Source organism: Brachyhypopomus gauderio, chromosome 15, assembly GCF_052324685.1.
Source record: "Brachyhypopomus gauderio isolate BG-103 chromosome 15, BGAUD_0.2, whole genome shotgun sequence".
NCBI classification, from domain to species: Eukaryota; Metazoa; Chordata; class Actinopteri; order Gymnotiformes; family Hypopomidae; genus Brachyhypopomus; species Brachyhypopomus gauderio.
In genome coordinates, this window is record NC_135225.1 from 18,399,916 (window position 1) to 18,415,821 (window position 15,906).

At 49.3% G+C, this 15,906-nt stretch overlaps 1 protein-coding gene across 1 annotated transcript; it reads right to left on the bottom strand.

Moving 5' to 3' along the window:
• Nucleotides 1–3,948: 3,948 nt before the first annotated feature.
• On the bottom strand, nucleotides 3,949–4,569 carry LOC143476500 (4-galactosyl-N-acetylglucosaminide 3-alpha-L-fucosyltransferase 9-like). The gene has a single exon (XM_076974724.1). It carries the CDS (start codon nucleotides 4,459–4,461, stop codon nucleotides 3,973–3,975), a length of 489 nt encoding a protein of 162 aa, XP_076830839.1. The 5' UTR covers nucleotides 4,462–4,569; the 3' UTR covers nucleotides 3,949–3,972.
• Between the last annotated feature and the right edge of the window lie 11,337 nt (nucleotides 4,570–15,906).

The window sequence follows — 15,906 nt, forward strand, 5'->3', positions numbered from 1 at the left end:
GGTTACACCTGTGCCTCCTATTTCCTAACCAAGAAATATGAATTCCCTTCGAGGCTTTTTTTACAACAACTTATGTTGTACAATTTTGTATATGAGAAAATATTTGCACATGCTGCTTACGCCTCTGCTCTATGACCTGCTCTCCACTCACCGGCACATCAAACAGACGCACCAGTTATATAAATTGAAGAGATTTGGCGCCTTTTTTTCGGGGTAAGCATGGATTTAACATTATGTTCACAATATCTTAAGCACGGATTTAACATTATGTTCACGATATCTTAGGTATAGTATATTGTATGTTACAACATTGTATACATTTGTTCCAATATTCTTTAATATTTTACTTGCTCTCCTAGCTTGCAGACTGAGGAGGTATAAAGTTATTATCGAAAGCTATTCCGGCCCTGCAGTTGGCGCCATTGAGTGAATTGTGCCAGTTGAGTGAATAGAATGAACTTTAACCCTAGGATGCATGGACGACCAATACCCCCTAACTTCCATGGGTGGGGTCAAAATAGACCCCAATTAGAATCAATGTGTTTTTACAATGAATTTAAAAAAATGCTTTTAGTTTTGGTTAAAGGTGATTATATTTATTATATTTGGGTTAACAAAACATGTCCAGATGGACAATATTCTGGATCCTCTACATCTGAGATGTCAGATTCTGAGTCAATCCCACCGATGGGCTCTTCATCCCATCCGTTCAGGATCATATCTCCAGAAAGGTCTCCGGGTATCCTAGCAGGCCTCTGAGTAGCCATGATAAATGTCTGTGCATTTATATGTAAGTAAAAGCACAGACATGCGTCTGTGCCTGCGCACACACACATGCACACACACACACCCCATTCAATAATGATATAATTGGTTACCTAACAGGTTAGCTTTTATTACAAGGAACCATAAATACAGTGAGTCTCTACATAACAAACACAGTAATATCAGCTAACTTACTAAGCTACTGTAATGGTAGCTAGCTAAGTAATCCAACAAACACAGTACTAACATTACTACTAACCTTATTTTGTAGTTAGCTAGTTAAAACACTCCCAGGTCCATTGATGCACTGGTGCGTCAAAGATGGATTTTAGACATGTCCAAGTATTTTATTTCTATTAATTTTATTAAATACCTGTCTATTTTGCTGACCAACATGTTACTCTATGACAGAAAAGGCAAATGAGTTGATAAATGAAGATAATACCCCTCCTATCGTCCTTGGGGTCAATTTGTACCCACTGAATGTTTATCATTCAAAAAAATAGTAGTTGACTTTTTTTTTTGCTTCATATGTCATGACAATTTCTAATTTGATGGGGACAAGTGATAAAGCATAAAATTGTCATAAAAATATTTTTTCAATGTGCTGAACACATATTGCACGCAGGTCGTCCTCAATTTGACCCCAAGCTGTTTTAGCTGTTAAAACTTGTCTATCAGTGTGTGTGATCTAACATGACCACACCTGTAGGTGCACTTGATAGATCTGAGTTGATATATTTTGTTGATATACTTTGATAATTTCCACAGTAGAACTATTTCATGTTTGACTAGTATCATGTCCACACTGTTTCGCAAATGGGTGGATTTTCATGTTGTTTTCATACTTTCATACTTCATATCTCTATAGAGCTAAAGTTTACAGTGGGCATAAAAACCTATTCCATGTTTTCACTAGTATTTGACATGTTCTTATTATCCTTTTTCTGTCTCACAAATGCCCCCCCCCAAAAAAAACACACTAAAAAAAACAAAAAAAACATGTATTATTTTCTGTTGGTGGTGCTATAGTAAAGGCCCTATCCATCATCACCAAAACAAGACTTGTGGTCATTAATGTTGAGAAGTAAATTTGAGAAGATATATATAAAAAATTCAAGATTTAAGATTAAAATTTAAATTTTATTTTAAAGGTTTGACCTGATGGCGGCGCTAGACAGGTCAACTCACGGATTTTTAAGGGGTTATTTACGTATTTAACAAATAAACAAAGTGCCTGTACCAAAAAAGTGGTCAACAATGTTCTGTAAATCATTTTCTGGAGGTAAATATCCCTGGGGTCAGATTGACCCCAAGGACGAATCATGTTATTATATTCGAGTACAATAATACTTACATGTATGCTCCTGGTGGTGGGAATGCAGGCATCAGATGTGTAAGAGGGACAGAAATTGTATCCTGACAGTCACAATTGTTAAAAATCAAAAGTTCCCAAAGCAAAGCCTTGAGATTCTGTACGAAATGCTTGGGGTCATTTTTGACCCCACTTATGGAAAACTGGGGTAGTGATACAAAAACTGCAATTTCTTAAAATGTATAAAAACATTTTAAAAAATTCAAATGGCCTCAAGTCACAAACATGTTTTATGAGGAATACCTGGAATATGGAAGTGTAAAAACTTTTCATTTCAGAGATTTTGAAGAAAAACAACCCTCTGGGTCACTTTTGACCCCACCTATGCATCCTAACCTAGTGAAATAAAAATCAAATAACTTTAAAAGCCCAGGCAAAAGAGGGCAAATAACGAAGACGATTATGACATGAAACATGCGTACTTTCTCTTCTTGAGAGACACTATTTTTAAGGTCTTCTTGGAAGTTCAACGTTCGAACTTGTAGCAATCTTTTGTCTTCACTCCAACTTTCAAATTTTGCTCTGTGAAGTACTATTTAATCATTGGATAGTTACAATGCTGACAAACTTGAATATGCATTACCTCTGTCTTGAAGGGGAAAGATAGAGACGGAGAGTGCTGAAATAACGCCATTTCCACAGAGGCCTATTTAATGGACAAAGAAACGCTGACTAGACAGGAAGCAGTAACAGATATATATATATATATATATATATATATATATATATATATATATATATATATATATATATATATATATATTTTTTTTTTTTTTTCCTTGACAAAGAAAATACCTACATGAATAAAAGTGATCCTGAGCCATCTTTACACTTAAGTTTTAATAACAAAGTGCATGGACAGGTATGACTCTAAAATAAAACAGCACACAGTAACACATGAATATCTATAACTAAAATAATGTAGTACATGATCATACATGACTCACAGTTTTACATGGGAGACATAAATGCAGGGTGATATATATGAAATATTATACCATTAAGGGTGCTTAGACTGGACCTATTAACACATAACACGTGAGGGATCCTACACTGTGCATTTAAACCAAATAAAAATCACTTAAGGTTCAGAGAGTATAGACACAGGATTTTGTTTGGGCATCTAACTTTAGTCCAGAGTTCTTATTTATAGATGGAAGAAGTGATGTAGGCTTATTAAGACCCGGGTTCTAAGAGCCAGGGTCCTTATATTCTCCACCAAGGATAATGGACACTTCCCCTGGTTGGAATGATGTGAAACTTGGTATCTTTGGACTGGTCTCACAGAGCTACTTCCTCTAGGCTAGGTTAGAATCCTTGGAACAAAGTTCCGAAGTTATAAGGACCCTTGAAACTTTGCATCTTTGGATATAAGTCTCAATGAATTTCACTGAGATGGCAGTTGGTGGTGAAATCTTGGGGAGGTTGGTTCCTCACATTTTATGAGGAAAGGTCCTTTCTGGGGTTGTGAGCTTTGGGTCTTCAGCAGAAGGGTGATAGGTAGAAAACCTTTCTGCATTCTTTGTTACACACTGCAGGAACCTTAATTAAGGGACCAGATAGGGTTAGTCTCTCAGACTTTATGAGTGAATGTACTTCCTGTGGTCGTGATCTGTGAGTCCTCAGTGCAAGGGTGGAAAACTTTTGCTTTCTCCACTACATGTGTATATCATGAGTGGCTTTATACTCCTTTAAGAGAAATACCATGTGTATATATCATGAGTGGCTTTATACTCCTTTAAGAGAAATACCATGTGTGTATATCATGAGTGGCTTTATACTCCTTTAAGAGAAATATCATGTGTGTATATCATGAGTGGCTTTATACTACTTTAAGAGAAATACCATGTGTATATATCATGAGCGACTTTATACTCCTTGTGTCGTGCGATGTGGTCACATGCTGTGCAGACATTCACCAAGAACTCATCAGTTGTTTTGATTAGATGAGGAGTCGCGCTGACATGTTTTCTCCAGTCAAAGTATCTTCTGTAGGCTTCTTCGTCTTTGTCCAGTTTGATCAGATAATCGGCCAACACTGATGCATTGTGGAAGTCATTTACGTGAATGAATGAATCTCCGGGAGCAAAGTCCTTATAGTTTTGTCTTGGGGGTCCCAGCACAACAGGGACGGTGCCCACTGACAATGGACCATTAAACTTCTCCGTGATGTAGTCCCTGTGGATGGAGTTCTCAAAAGACAGATAGAACTTGCAGCTGGCCATAGTGGGGTAGTAGTCTTCCACATTTAGGCGACTGCCAGCCATCTTCCTAAACACATTCACTTTGATGTACTTGCTAAACTCCTCGTAGAACTTCATCCTGGTCCCTGCTCCAGTGTTGGGGTTAGTGTTGGACACAAAACAACAGACCAACTTATCTTTCTTGGGTATCACAAACTCCGGGTTTGGGGTTTTGCTGACTGTCAGTGGATACTGTTGTCAGGTTGGACAAGTCCCAGCTAATGGATTTGTGGTATATGAGGACCGCATCTGACTGCTCATACAGATTTCTGTCATCTGTTAGTTGACAGTTGTCGATGTCGAATACTTTTTTACAGTCACTAAAGTTAGGCATGATTCTAAAAAAAAAAGAAAAAAAAAAAAGTAAAAACACCAAAATATATGGAATATGGAACAATATAGGAACTGCAGATTTTAAATTAAACTGAGTTTATTCTTCTTTAATAATGCAGGTGTAACGTTCTGCGCGGAGCAGAACACGGAGGCGAACACAAACGCTGAGGAGAGCGAGATTTATTCAAGGAAATTCCATAGGCAGTGTTGTAGTCACAGGCATGGGTCATAACGTGCAGGCAATCAGAACACGAAACACGGACAGACATGGCAAAACACAACAAGGAGGACTCACTAAACAGCAGCACTAGGGCGAACAGGCAAAACACAGCGAAAAACAAAAAGACCGACCACTAGACCTGGGAGACACAGGGACTAATATACACAGGACTAAACTAGGGACAGGTGATGACAATGACACAGGGGCGTGGTAACAAACAAGGAATCCATCAAAACCAACGAGCAGGGCGGGACAAACAGGCAGGGAACACGGACATGAGGGAACCCAGAGTGACAGCTACGAGAGGGGGCGTTGCCCTACGTGACATAACCCCCCCTCAAAGCGTGCCACTCCGGGGCACGCAAGGGCAGACAGGACAGGGACAGCGGACACAGGACAGACCGGACGGACAGGACCAGACAAAATAGGACGAGGGACCTGGGACACGGCAGGGACTGGAGACAGGGGAGCAGAGACTGGCCAGGAGCTGGGTCGGGATACGGCAGTTCGGGCAGGGCCAGGGGGAGACACGGGTGCAGGGCCGGACGAGACAGGACTGGGAACAGACGCGGGGCCAGGGGACAGGGCAGAGGTAAACACTGAGGCAAACACGGCTTGGACGATGGTGACGGGGACAGGAACAAGGTGGGTCAAAATCTGGGGAACAGACACAGGAACCGGGACAGAGAGGACACCACTGGAACCAGACACAGGGACGGGCACAAGGACACGAACAGGCACACACACAGGGACTGGGACCAACACAAAACCAGGGACAGAACATGGGAGCAAGGGGAACATGGGCAAAGAGACAGGGGCACATGGCAGAGCAGGGGGCACAAAGAGTCCAGGCCCAATAGAGGGCAGCACAGTCTCTGGGGACACAGGCGCGGGCGGGCAGCGGGCACAGGCGCGGCCGGGCAGCGGGCACAGGCGCGGCCGGGCAGCGGGAACAGGCAGGGTTCGCTGGCGGGCAGCGGGAACAGGCAGGGTCCGCTGGCGGGCAGCGGGAACAGGAGCCGGCAGACAGGCAGCGGGAACAGGAGCCGGCAGACAGGCAGCGGGAACAGGAGCCGGCAGACATGCAGCGGGAACAGGAGCCGGCAGACAGGCAGCGGGAACAGGCAGGGTCTGCTGGCGGGCAGCGGGAACAGGCAGGGTCCGCTGGCGGGCAGCGGGAACAGGCAGGGTCCGCTGGCGGGCAGCGGGAACAGGCAGGGTCCGCTGGCGGGCAGCGGGAACAGGCAGGGTCCGCTGGCGGGCAGCGGGAACAGGAGCCGGCAGACAGGCAGCGGGAACAGGAGCCGGCAGACAGGCAGCGGGAACAGGAGCCGGCAGACAGGCAGCGGGAACAGGCAGGGTCCGCTGGCGGGCAGCGGGAACAGGCAGGGTCCGCTGGCGGGCAGCGGGAACAGGCAGGGTCCGCTGGCGGGCAGCGGGAACAGGCAGGGTCCGCTGGCGGGCAGCGGGAACAGGCAGGGTCCGCTGGCGGGCAGCGGGAACAGGAGCCGGCGTGGACGACCTCTCCTGGGTCGCAGGGACAGGAACCGGCGTGGACTGCTGATGGGCAGCGGGGACAGGAACAGGCACGAACTGCCTACGGGCTGCGGGGACAGGAACCGGCACGGACTGCCTACGGGCAACGGGGACTGGAACCTGGGGTGAGGAGATGCAGTCGGGGGGCGTGTACACCAAGCCGACGTCCTCGGGGGGCGTGTACGCCAAGCCGACGTCCTCGGGGGGCGGAGCCACCAAGCCGACGTCCTCGGGGGGCGGAGCCACCAAGCCGACGTCCTCGGGGGGCGGAGCCACCATACTGACGTCCTCGGGGGGCGGAGCCGCCATACTGACGTCATCGGGGGGCGGGACCACCATACTGACGTCATCGGGGGGCGGGACCGCCAAGCCGACGTGGCTTGTACTCCCCCCCAAAAAATACTTGGGGGTGTCGTGATGTGTAGCTGGCGGGATCAGCGGCGGTAGGTCCTCCTCCTCAAGGTCCTGGGTGAGCCTGGAAGAATACACAGACACAGAAGCCCCTCGGTGGCTCTCTCTGCGACGGCTCCGCCTCCTCTGAGGCGTCGGGAGCTCGCAGAAGCCATCGAGAGCCAACCGAGGGTTAAGCAAACGCCAGTCTGTGCACTCAATCCGTCTGCCCGCGACTTGTACTACAGGTTTCTCCTCCCTATAGTGATCAAGCCGGGCAGACACGTAGCGCTCAACAGGAGTCTCGACGCGAAAGCCAGTCGAAACCGAAAGTGACTGGGCTTTCGTTGGTGCGCGTCGAGACTTCCGTGTTCCCACAGCGCCAGGGGAATTTCTGTCTCTGGTTCGTTCACGCTGCGATATCGGAGAGTTGAACTGGACCGAACCAGCCAACATCTCATCACAGCGATTAAACTCACCAGAGTCTCGCTCCCTCGCTGTGTCCTTGTAAGGTCGGTCTTTATGTAACGTTCTGCGCGGAGCAGAACACGGAGGCGAACACAAACGCTGAGGAGAGCGAGATTTATTCAAGGAAATTCCATAGGCAGTGTTGTAGTCACAGGCATGGGTCATAACGTGCAGGCAATCAGAACACGAAACACGGACAGACATGGCAAAACACAACAAGGAGGACTCACTAAACAGCAGCACTAGGGCGAACAGGCAAAACACAGCGAAAAACAAAAAGACCGACCACTAGACCTGGGAGACACAGGGACTAATATACACAGGACTAAACTAGGGACAGGTGATGACAATGACACAGGGGCGTGGTAACAAACAAGGAATCCATCAAAACCAACGAGCAGGGCGGGACAAACAGGCAGGGAACACGGACATGAGGGAACCCAGAGTGACAGCTACGAGAGGGGGCGTTGCCCTACGTGACAGCAGGTTTATTCCCCAGGCTGGACTGAACCCCCTGGCCATATGTTTGACACCCCTGCTCTATGTGAAGGTAGAAAAGGTCATGCCACATTTCTGGTTTTTTTTTTTAATCATGAAGGTGAGAGTGGGTGAAGACAAGTCAAACAGGAAAAAAACAGACATTAAGAAAACTACTGCAGTAGAAAGAGAAACTTCTATAACATATGTGCATAGAAGATGGACAAAGATAAATGGCTTCAGTTTAAAATGCAAATGTCAACCATGAACCGTGTTCTCATCTACACCCAACCTGTTCAATATGTTTCTTATTTGAAATTGAGTTTAAACAGGATCTTTGTTTATATGATGACAACAGCTGATTTTACACCTCAGTTGGTTGTATGTGTTAGATCTGCCTCACAAATGTATTAATGATAAATTTAAAAAGAATACCTCTATAAATCTATATATAATCTAACCCTGCTCAATACTGTATTTCTAGTGAAACAGTGAAACGTTACAATGTTTAGGAAAACAACATTGCTTTGTAAAACCCAGTATTAATAACCTGCCATAGATTATTATCAATATGTTTGCTTATTTATTTCTGACGGTTCAGATAGCTTCTATTAAAATTTGTCAAGAACCACATAAAAATTAACGAAAGTAAAATACCTTAAATGATTCCTTCATGAATGATCTCTGACCACACAGTAACACACCTACAGCACAGCCAAAATGAAAAACATAGACATAAGTGGAGAGGTGGAGCCAGACGTGACTGCCACCCCCCCCCCCCCCCCCCCGAAAAAAAAAACACAAAAAAACAAACCAAATATATCACATAACCAGAAAACAAAAAACCACAAACCAGACTAATTTTACACAAAGGAATACGGAACAGAGACCAGCAGGATCAGGAAGAACCAGGACCAGACAGGGGAGCAGAGCCAGGGGAAGAGGGACAAACATTGCCAGAACTGAAAACAGAGGGAAGTATTCCAATGACGACAGATAGTGTGGGGATAGGTACAGAAAGAAAACCACATGACACCACAACAGACACAGACCAGAACCAATAACATCTCATGAGAACGGTGAGCTGCTTGGTGTTCATTATTATTATTACTATTATTTTCACTGATTATCAAATAGAATGTTCTTATAGTTATTAATCACAATAACTGCGTCAAACGAGGTGTAAAATATCAGCATCATGGTTCACGGCAGCAGTGGGCAGAACCAGAGCTCTAAACGCATATTTCTGGACTTTTTTCAACTTCTTCACAAAGAGGGAAGCTGATACAAATCATCTTCATTCTAATGTCCACATTGTTCAGTAAAGGCTTCTCCTGGCTTCTCATATGGTGATATGTGATATAGTGAATATGGTGATATGGCAATATGTGATATAGTGAATGGTAACCAATGTCTCCATTTCAGCTGACCAGATTCTGAATGGTGCCACACCATGATAGTGAGGTGCACAAGTACTGAGAAGAGTAAGATTTATTCAGAGCAAATCCATCATCATGGTCATAAGAATGGTCCAGGGTCATATAGAAGACATATCAATGAACAGAAAGGCAAGGCAAGTTTACTTCTATAGCACCTTTCATACATACTGGAAATTCAAAGTGCTTTAAACAAGAAAAGAGGTGTGACGCTCGGGCTGTCCCGAAGGATGAGACACGGAATCCTCTTGGACTGACGTCACGTTAGTTTTATTTATAACAATAGCGCTGTCTAGCGCACAGGCAACACTCACACTTGCACACAGACGTGTAAACATAGACAACGACGAGCACAGGACACTGCGGGAGCGCACATTAAATAGACAAACCACATTAGCCCCACGTGATTACGAGACAAGTCACAGGTGATACTGATTATTCACACGACATGCCATAACCACGGATATCCATAGACGCAGACGATGCACGTAGACTACGTCAACACACGCCCAAAAGGGAGGGGCCGGGGTCCTCAACGTGACAAGAGGCTTATTACAACCTGAAGTCTATCACCTTGGGAAGGTCAGTGCCAATAAATAAAAATTAAAAACAAGATTTTAAAGGAGTAAAAATACAAATGAAAACTAGTTAATTAATGAATTGAAAGAAATCAAATAGAAATTAAAATATGATTAAGATTAAAGAAATAAAGAATAATAAATAAAATATAAGTAAAATGGGAAAACAGCAAATTGAGAGAAATTTAAATAAGAAAATAATAAGTAAAAGATCAATAAAAAAGACTACATTTACAGTGCCTACAAAACAATATCTAACCAAAAGCCTGGACAAATAAGTTAGTATTTTATCTTGCATTAAATGCATCCAGCGTTTTGAGTGCTTATAATATCCTCCACTAGCTGATTCCATTTAGAAACAGCATAATAGCTAAATGCTGCCTCTCCATGCTTAGATCTTACCTTTGGCAGGGCTAACTGAATAATTCCTAGTGACCTAAGATTTCTGCCCAGCTCAGTAGCTCTGCAGCATATCAGATACATACATTGGTCCTACACCAATGAGTGATTTATAGACTAGTAATAAAACCTTGAAGTCTATCCATTATAAACAAAACAAAAACAGAAAAAAACAGGCCATAAATATGGAACAATGAAAATAACACAAGATTTTAATAAACATACAGCAGGACATGACAACAGAGACTGAGACACAATTGAGCAGCTTCAGTGGAAACACAAGCTTTACATGCACAGGCCAACAAGGACATGAGGAAGCAGGACACTAGTGAGAGGAGGAGAAACTCTAGCCAGGGCCGTAACAAGGAAATGACAACCAGAGGGGTATTCCAGAAAGTGGGCTAAGTGACGAAACCGGGTAAGTAAACTCAAGAGTTAAAGAAAACTTAGAGAGAACCTGAGTCCGTTACTATAGCAACTTATGCTCTGAAGCTAATCTGCTCGCTGGCAGGTTAACTTGAACCTAAACCCGAGTTACAAACACGTCATCATGATGTGTCCTTTCCTCGAGGATCCGGTGGATATTGAAGCTCAGTTTATTCGCAGAGCTCTTAATCGGGAACGCCTTATAAAACCACGAATAGACATAGGCCTACTATCATTTTCGGATAATTTTTTAAGAACGTTATCGTTTTTCAGCACAATCAATTATTTACATTAGTAACATTATTAAGTGTCACATTTCAAATGTTACACATCGCGGATCAGCCCTCAATTCTCTCCAGATTTTTATACATCGCTCTTTGTTTTTTGCTAGTGGAAGTTTTCTTTATATTGTAGGAGATGCGGAACCTGTCAGCAAAGCTACTGTATGTCGGTCTGTCTGAAAAGTATGTCTGGCATTAAAATGACTAGTGCCCAGTTTTGTGGTGTTCCCAGGACATAAGCCAGTTATGGACATCATAGAGGAATTCCACAACATCGTAGGTTTGTCTTTAATTAACACAGACAACAAATAAATTAAGCAAGGAACAGTGGTGGACGAAGTACACCAATTATGGACTTGAGTAAAAGTACAGTTACCTTGCATTGAATATTACTCAAGTAAAAGTAAAAGTATTCACCTCAATTTTTTACTTGAGTAGTGTAACGTGGCTTGCGCCACGGAGCGAGGAGACGGACACAATCGCTGAGATGAGCGAGATTTATTCATGGGAATACCAAAATCAGAGTCGAAAGGACAGGCGTGGGTCAAACCGGGAGGGCAGCCAGAACAGGTAAGGTACACGGGCATAATGAGACAGGGAACTTAACCACGACGGGGAGACACGGAGCAGGCAGAATAAACACGGAAAACAGAAACACAGCGTAAACTCACGAATGCACGAACCGACAGGATGAACAAACCAACTGATAGACAAAATCACGGATGACACGACTGGGGAATGACGGGACTTATATACATAGAACCAAACTAGGGACAGGTGATGACAATGACACAGGGGCGTGGTAACAAACGAGGAATCATCAAAATAAACGAGCAGGGCGGGACAAACAGGCAGGGAACACAGACATGAGGGAACCCAGAGTGACAGCTACGAGAGGGGGCGTTGCCCTACGTGACAGAACCCCCCCTCAAAGCGTGCTACTCCGGGGCACGCAAGGGCAGACAGGACAGGGACAGCGGACACAGGACAGACCGGAGGGACAGGACCAGACAAAATAGGACGAGGGACCTGGGACATGGCAGGGACTGAAGACAGGGAGACAGGCAAAGAGCTGGGCCGGGACATGGCACGACACGGGACACAGGGAGACCGGATAGGGCCAGGGCGAGGCACAGGAGCAGACACTGGAGCGGGGCCAGGGGACAGGGCAGAGGTAAACACTGAGACAAACACGGCTTGGACGATGGAGACTGGGACAGGAACGAAGTGGGTCACAATCTGGGGAACAGACACGGGAACCGGGACAGAGAGGACACCACCGGAAACAGACACGGGAACAGGAACACAGACCTTGACAGACACAACCACAGGGACAGGAACCAAAACAAAACCAGGGACAGGACTGGGGAACATGGGGAACCCGGGCACAGGAGCAGGTACACAGGGCGGAGCAGACAGTACACAGAGTCCATGCCCAACAGGGGGCAGCACAGTCTCTTGGGGCACAGGCGCGGCCGGGCGGCGGGCACAGGCTCGGCCGGGCGACGGGCAGCGGGCACAGGCGCGGCTGGGCGGCGGGAACAGGAGCCGGCAGACAGGCAGGGGGATCAGGAGCCGGCAGACAGGCAGCAGGAACAGGAGCCGGCAGACAGGCAGCGGGAACAGGCAGGGTCCGCTGGCGGGCAGCGGGAACAGGCAGGGTCCGCTGGCGGGCAGCGGGAACAGGCAGGGTCCGCTGGCGGGCAGCGGGAACAGGAGCCGGCGTGGATGACCTCTCCTGGGTCGTGGGGACAGGAACCGGCGTGGACGACCTCTCCTGGGTCGTGGGGACAGGAACCGGCGTGGACGACCTCTCCTGGGTCGCAGGGACAGGAACCGGCACGGACTGCCTACGGGCAGCGGGGACAGGAACAGGCACAGACTGCCTACGGGCAGCGGGGACAGGAACAGGCACGGACTGCCTACGGGCAGCGGGGACAGGAACAGGCACGGACTGCCTACGGGCAGCGGGGACAGGAACCTGAGGTGAGGAGATGCACTCGGGGGGCGGAGCCACCAAGCCGACGTCCTCGGGGGGCGGAGCCACCAAGCCGACGTCCTCGGGGGGCGGAGCCACCAAGCCGACGTCCTCGGGGGGCGGAGCCACCATACTGACGTCCTCGGGGGGCGGAGCCACCATACTGACGTCCTCGGGGGGCGGAGCCACCATACTGACGTCCTCGGGGGGCGGAGCCACCATACTGACGTCATCGGGGGGCGTGTCCGCCAAGCCGACGTGGCTTGTACTCCCCCCCAAAAAATACTTGGGGGTGTCCTGTGGAGTAGCCGGCGGGATCAGCGGCGGTAGGTCCTCTTCCTCAGGGTCCTGGGCGAGCCTGGAAGAACACACAGACACACACGCCCCTCGGTGGCTCTCTCTGCGATGGCTCCGCCTCCTCTGAGGCGTCGGGAGCTCGCAGCAGCCATTGAGAGCCAACCGAGGGTTAAGCCACGGCTCGTCTGTGCGCTCGTTCCGTCTGCCCGCTGCTTGCACCACAGGTTGCTCACCCCTGTGGTGTTCGCCAAGCGGGGCAGACTCCCAGCGCTCAATAGGAGCGGTGAGAGACTGCGCTTTCTTTGGTCTGCGACGAGACTTCCTTGTTCCCACAGCGCCAGGGGTATTCCTGTCTCCGGCTCGTTCGCGCTGTAACACATGAGAGTTAAACTGCACGGAAGCAGCCAACAACTCGTTACAGCGACTAAACTCACCGGAGTCTCGCTCTCTCGCTGTGTCCTGGTTGGATCCGTGATTATGTAACGTGGCTTGCGCCACGGAGCGAGGAGACGGACACAATCGCTGAGATGAGCGAGATTTATTCATGGGAATACCAAAATCAGAGTCGAAAGGACAGGCGTGGGTCAAACCGGGAGGGCAGCCAGAACAGGTAAGGTACACGGGCATAATGAGACAGGGAACTTAACCACGACGGGGAGACACGGAGCAGGCAGAATAAACACGGAAAACAGAAACACAGCGTAAACTCACGAATGCACGAACCGACAGGATGAACAAACCAACTGATAGACAAAATCACGGATGACACGACTGGGGAATGACGGGACTTATATACATAGAACCAAACTAGGGACAGGTGATGACAATGACACAGGGGCGTGGTAACAAACGAGGAATCATCAAAATAAACGAGCAGGGCGGGACAAACAGGCAGGGAACACAGACATGAGGGAACCCAGAGTGACAGCTACGAGAGGGGGCGTTGCCCTACGTGACAGAACCCCCCCTCAAAGCGTGCTACTCCGGGGCACGCAAGGGCAGACAGGACAGGGACAGCGGACACAGGACAGACCGGAGGGACAGGACCAGACAAAATAGGACGAGGGACCTGGGACATGGCAGGGACTGAAGACAGGGAGACAGGCAAAGAGCTGGGCCGGGACATGGCACGACACGGGACACAGGGAGACCGGATAGGGCCAGGGCGAGGCACAGGAGCAGACACTGGAGCGGGGCCAGGGGACAGGGCAGAGGTAAACACTGAGACAAACACGGCTTGGACGATGGAGACTGGGACAGGAACGAAGTGGGTCACAATCTGGGGAACAGACACGGGAACCGGGACAGAGAGGACACCACCGGAAACAGACACGGGAACAGGAACACAGACCTTGACAGACACAACCACAGGGACAGGAACCAAAACAAAACCAGGGACAGGACTGGGGAACATGGGGAACCCGGGCACAGGAGCAGGTACACAGGGCGGAGCAGACAGTACACAGAGTCCATGCCCAACAGGGGGCAGCACAGTCTCTTGGGGCACAGGCGCGGCCGGGCGGCAGGCACAGGCTCGGCCGGGCGACGGGCAGCGGGCACAGGCGCGGCTGGGCGGCGGGAACAGGAGCTGGCAGACAGGCAGGGGGATCAGGAGCCGGCAGACAGGCAGCAGGAACAGGAGCCGGCAGACAGGCAGCGGGAACAGGCAGGGTCCGCTGGCGGGCAGCGGGAACAGGCAGGGTCCGCTGGCGGGCAGCGGGAACAGGCAGGGTCCGCTGGCGGGCAGCGGGAACAGGAGCCGGCGTGGATGACCTCTCCTGGGTCGTGGGGACAGGAACCGGCGTGGACGACCTCTCCTGGGTCGTGGGGACAGGAACCGGCGTGGACGACCTCTCCTGGGTCGCAGGGACAGGAACCGGCACGGACTGCCTACGGGCAGCGGGGACAGGAACAGGCACAGACTGCCTACGGGCAGCAGGGACAGGAACAGGCACGGACTGCCTACGGGCAGCGGGGACAGGAACAGGCACGGACTGCCTACGGGCAGCGGGGACAGGAACCTGAGGTGAGGAGATGCACTCGGGGGGCGGAGCCACCAAGCCGACGTCCTCGGGGGGCGGAGCCACCAAGCCGACGTCCTCGGGGGGCGGAGCCACCAAGCCGACGTCCTCGGGGGGCGGAGCCACCATACTGACGTCCTCGGGGGGCGGAGCCACCATACTGACGTCCTCGGGGGGCGGAGCCACCATACTGACGTCCTCGGGGGGCGGAGCCACCATACTGACGTCATCGGGGGGCGTGTCCGCCAAGCCGACGTGGCTTGTACTCCCCCCCAAAAAATACTTGGGGGTGTCCTGTGGAGTAGCCGGCGGGATCAGCGGCGGTAGGTCCTCTTCCTCAGGGTCCTGGGCGAGCCTGGAAGAACACACAGACACACACGCCCCTCGGTGGCTCTCTCTGCGATGGCTCCGCCTCCTCTGAGGCGTCGGGAGCTCGCAGCAGCCATTGAGAGCCAACCGAGGGTTAAGCCACGGCTCGTCTGTGCGCTCGTTCCGTCTGCCCGCTGCTTGCACCACAGGTTGCTCACCCCTGTGGTGTTCGCCAAGCGGGGCAGACTCCCAGCGCTCAATAGGAGCGGTGAGAGACTGCGCTTTCTTTGGTCTGCGACGAGACTTCCTTGTTCCCACAGCGCCAGGGGTATTCCTGTCTCCGGCTCGTTCGCGCTGTAACACATGAGAGTTAA

Bases quoted from the DNA above. Each gene is read 5' to 3' on its own strand.
- LOC143476500 (XM_076974724.1), bottom strand. From the start codon at position 4,461: ATGAAGTTCTACGAGGAGTTTAGCAAGTACATCAAAGTGAATGTGTTT.